This window comes from Dama dama, chromosome X (assembly GCF_033118175.1).
Source record: "Dama dama isolate Ldn47 chromosome X, ASM3311817v1, whole genome shotgun sequence".
In the NCBI taxonomy this organism is placed as follows: Eukaryota; Metazoa; Chordata; class Mammalia; order Artiodactyla; family Cervidae; genus Dama; species Dama dama.
In genome coordinates, this window is record NC_083714.1 from 116046824 (window position 1) to 116051878 (window position 5055).

General features: G+C 46.9%; 1 protein-coding gene across 1 annotated transcript; it reads right to left on the reverse strand.

Annotated features, from left to right (window-relative positions):
- Window positions 1-3002: 3002 nt before the first annotated feature.
- LOC133052828 (ferritin heavy chain-like) lies at window positions 3003-3569 on the reverse strand. The gene has a single exon (XM_061137665.1). The coding sequence runs from the start codon at window positions 3567-3569 to the stop codon at window positions 3003-3005; it is 567 nt and encodes a 188-aa protein (XP_060993648.1).
- Between the last annotated feature and the right edge of the window lie 1486 nt (window positions 3570-5055).

Below are 5055 nucleotides of genomic sequence, written 5' to 3' on the forward strand. Positions count from 1 at the left end.
ACCATCTCATCCCCTGTCGTCCCCTTCTCCTCCCGCCTTCAGTCTTTCCCAGCATCAGAGGCTTTTCCAATGAATTGGCTCTTCCCATCAGGTGACCGAAGTATTGGAGCTTCAGGATTAGTCCTTCCAGTGAATATTCAGGACTGATTTCCTTTAGGATTGACTGGTTTGATCTCTTTCCTGTCCAAGGGACTCTCAAGAGTCTTCTCTAACACAACAATTTGAAAGCATCAATTCATCAGTGCTCAGCCTTCTTTATGGTTCAACTCTCACATCCATACATGACCACTAGAAAGACCATAGCCTTGACTAGACGGACCTGTACACCAGAGCAGCCCATGCAGCCCGGCGTCATGTAAGCTGCTTCCTCTACACAGACAGTGGGGAGCACTTGGTAATCAGGTGAACTGGTTCAGTAGGCCTAGGTTTGTTACATGAGCTCATGATGCATTAGATACCATATAAACTACTTCAGAACCAAAGAAATCTAACTAGAAAGACTAGGTGGCCTGACCCTTGTGATCTTTCACTTAATCTTCCAGGACTCTGCTTATCTTCTTGTCCAATAGTTAGTTTATCCAGTCCTGTGAGTCCAGCAATCTCAAGAAGATGTTGGCTCCCCTATGTTTATTTTAAATACTGTTATCTCAGCTTGTTACTCAACCACCCTGGGATTCACTCCCCCAAAACACAGTGGACCCCATCTACTGGCACAGGTTGTATAAGGGAAAGTACAGCCTTTATTGCAGGCCAGCAAGGAGAACCGGCAGCTCATGCTGAGAAGACCCCAGCTCTCCAATTGCTTTCACCAGAAGGTTTTTACCAACAGTGTGAGGCAAAGGGTCTCGGGGTGCATGATCAGTTTTTGCTCAATTCTCTGATCCATTGATGGCGAGGTAACAGGGTGATGTTTTCAGGAATCTCAGTCATGAACCTTCTGGTTTCAGCAGGTCTGGGTTATACATTCTTGTGGCAGCATGTAGTTAACTCTTTCTACATGGTGGGATTTTAGTAACTGCAAGACAACTCAAGGACAGATCTCAGGATATTATATAAAGCCCTTGAGAAGAAACTGAAGGAGTTTTAATGGCTAAACCATTATTTGTTCTTGGCTGCGTGTTTTCATTTGTTTCTGTACACTCTCACTTCTCTGATTAAATTTGCTGTAAGCTTTTTTGGGAACAAGAGGTGGGAGGGGCACACGAGAGTTTCACCCCAGAAACGCCCTGCGCAGAGCAGTGCTTGATTTCCACATGAGCTTCAGATGCAGTTTTCTGGCTGCCTGCAAGGCATTTCCACTTCCAAATCTAATAGGCATCTGAGACTTACATGACATGCCTTCCCACATCCTTCTGGTCTCCCTGCTAACGTCCCCAGATTAATAAGTAGCAACACTTTAAACCCAGGTGATCAAGTGCAAAACCTGGAATGGAGATTATATTCCACCATTTCCCATTTTTCCCCTCTGTCCCATAAGCAAATCTTGTCTCAAAAATCCATCTGGAACATGCGAAGATCTCATTTCCTCAGCAACCACTCTATTTCCAGCTACCACTGTCTCTCTGCCCTGCTACTAGGTCTCCTAATTTGTCTCCCAGCCTCAACTCACCATCACTCACCTACTTTCTTTAAAGGAGCCGAAATCACTGGCTTAACATTAGGGGAGTTTTATTTTATTTTTTATTCAGAAACAAAAATTTGACCTTAACCTGACCACATATTTTTCAGCCCTTCTCCTGAGGTAGTTTGAGTTTTCTGGTATGATTATTTTAATGGAAGAAAGGGTACAATGGAAGGGGGAAAAATATGTGTGTGTGAGAGAGAGAGAAAGTTGGACCATAAAAATTGCTGAGTGCCAAAGAATTGATGCTTTTGAACTGTGGTGCTGGAGAAGACTCCTGATAGTCCCTTGGATTGCAAGATGATCAAACCAATCAATCCTAAAGGCAATCAACCCTTAAAATCCAATGGAAGGACTGAAGCTGAAGCTCTAATACTTTGATCACTTGATGTGAAGAGCTGACTCATTAGAAAAGATCCTGATGCTGGGAAAGATTGAAGGCAGGAGGAGAGGAGGGTGGCAGGTGATGAGATTGTTAGCATCACCAACTCAGTGGACATGAAGTTGAGCAAACTCTGGGAGATAGTGGAGGACAGGGAAACCTGATGTGCTGCAGTCCATGGTGTTGCAAAGCTGGACATGACTTACAGACTGAACAACATATATGATGGATGTTTTTGACGGCAATATGCATGACTAGCATGGTGAGCTAGGATGTCACTCCTGTGTCTATAGGGAAGTCAGCCTATAGCTTAGTTACCAGTATCAGTGTTGTCCAGGGAGATACTGTTAAAGACGGAGCCTGCCATACCTGTTAAGGACCGTACATGCTACTCAGAAGCAATAGACTTCAATATTTGCATAATCTATTGAGCTAAAGGTTTTCAGGTAAAGTTGAAGACTCCCTTATTTTACTCCCTGTCTAATCTCTTTCTTGACTTCTCACTAAGAGACAACCAGTATTTTGAATGTCATACTATGGTTTATATATATATATATATATATATATATATATATATATATATATATATATAAAATTTTACCATGTACAGGTACCCACATAGACTAGGGCCTCAAATGGCCCACCCCACCCTCTCCACCTACTTTGTTCATGGTGGTCCTGTGTTTTCCAGGATCTCAGGAACCCCTTCTCCATCCCTATGCAGAAATCCTCAGCTGTATATGGACCACACCTGGGTAGCTGAGAGAGACTCCTGGATACCTGTTTTAAAGTTCAAAAGATGAGAGAGTTGCACACAAGAATCCAACAGACAGACCTTTATTTATTTAGGAACCAAATAACTTTATGTGAAGAACTGGCAAAACTGGAAGAAAAAAAACTTAGGTGAACTTTTTCTGCAAGGGCAACACTCTGGTCTGCATGGCAGACAAGGTGACCTTGGGCAGTCACCCAGGAATCGGGGGAAAGTCCAGTCCAGGCTCAGTCCTTGTCACCAGCACCCAGGGTGAGCTTTTCAAAGGCGTACTCTGCCAGGCCGCCTTCCGGCGCCCCCATGTTGCACACGTTGGTGAGATGGTCCCCCAGCTTCTTCATGAACTCGAGCTGCTGGTCCAGGTGGCGCATCTCCAGGACGTGGCACATCTCCAGGACGTGGCGCAGGTCGGCGTCGCCGCTCTTGGTGGCCAGCTGGTGCAGGTCGAGCAGGCTCCGGCTGACGCGCTTCTCGAGGTGCAGGGCGTCCTGCGTGGCCTGGAGGCTGTGCTCCCACTCTTGGCTCTCGGGCATCCTGATGTCCAGGAAGGAGACGCGGCCCCCACGCTGGTTCTGCAGGAACATCAGGCTCTCGATCGTCTCGTGCTCCTGGGAGCGGAGCAGGAAGAAGCGGGAGAAGCGCTGCAAGGCTACGTCGTGGTGGTGGTGCTGGGAGCAGGGCCTGGCCAGGCACTGGAAGGAGGCCTGGAGCTCCAGGGCCGCGCGGCCGTTGACCGCGTCCTCGCACTCGGGGCGGTAGTGGTAGCGCACCCGCGAGGCCGCTGCGGGCAACATGGCGGGCAGCGGCCAGACCATCCAGAAGGCGTCTCGGATGAGGGAGGTGCGGCGGGGGCAGCAGCGGGGGGGGCAGCAGCGGGCGCGGGGTTGCTGGCCGCCTCCTCGGAGTCTTCTCACGGTGGCCCATGATGGCGGCCAGAGGCGGGCTCTGGGCCACGGGGGCAGGTGGCTGGGTGTGGGCTCTGGGATGGACCGGAAGTGGTGTCTGTGCAGGGTGAGCGCCTGCGCTTTGAGTCCCTTAAGGAAGAGGTCACCGGGTGGGCGGGGCTTGTGGGCGGGGCCAGAACACTGAGTCCAAGTTCCATCAAAGCCTGGGTGAGGCAGGAATGCTTTGACCTGAGCCCCTGACATCTATTTTGTATTAATAATAATTTGCAAGAACTTTTTCTTGTTCTCTAATTCAGCAGCCGCCAACAGTTTTGACACTTGGGACTGGTTTCCTGGAGGACAATTTTTCCGTTGGAGGGAGAGTATGTTTTCAGGATGATTATCCTAAGGAAAGCACAACCTCGATCCATCAGGGGCACAGTTCACAGTAGGGTCTGTTCTTTGAGAATCTAATGTCACTGCTGTGACAGGAGGTAGCACCCAGGTGGCAATATGAACGATCAGGAGCGAGTGTCAATGCAGGTGAAGCTTTATGTGCCCAACACTCACTTTCTGCCATGCGGAGCCGTTCGCAACAGGGTCTTGGGGAGACCTGCTCTGATTGTTTCCTTCTACAGTACGTTTCTGTATTTGAAGGTTTAATGATATTCTCTTCAGTTTTCTGTATTATATCTATGAGTTTTCCTCCAGAAACACTTTCCTTGGTGTTTGCCACTGCTGGGCTGATTGGAATTTGAACTCTTTAAATATTGAAAACTGTAAATCTTCATAGGCTTCCCTAGGGGCTTAGTGGTTTAAAAAAAAAAAAAAAAAACCTGCCTACCAATTCAGGAGACACAGGAAATGTGCAGGTTTGATCCCTGGGTTGGGACTATCCCCTGGGGAAGGAAGGAAATGGCCACCCGCTCCAGTATTCTTACCTGGGAAATCCCATGGACAGAGGAGCCTGGCGGGCTACAGTCCATGGGGTCACAAAGAGTTGGACATAACTTAGTGACTAAACAACAACACATCTTGATAAGTGATGATTTTTGCTTATTTGAATCTCTGGGAAAAGGAAGGCAACATGAAAGAGAAGCAATCTCCAGCTGGAGATACAATTTTAGAGTTTTTAAATACAGTTTTTTAATTTTTTAAAATTAATTTTATTGAAATATAGTTGATTTACAATGGTGTGTTAGTTCCAGGTGATGAGCAAAATGATTTATTTATACACATACATATATCCACTCTCTTTTAGATTATTTTCTCATATAGGTTATCACAGAATATTGAGTAGAGTTTCCTGTACTATACAGTAGAGCCTTATTGGTTATCTATCTCATATAGTATAGTGTGTGTATGTTCATCGCAAGCTCCTGACTTATCCCTCTCC

Coding starts and splice junctions, on each gene's coding strand:
- LOC133052828 (XM_061137665.1), bottom strand. CDS start 3,569: ATGTTGCCCGCAGCGGCCTCGCGGGTGCGCTACCACTACCGCCCCGAG.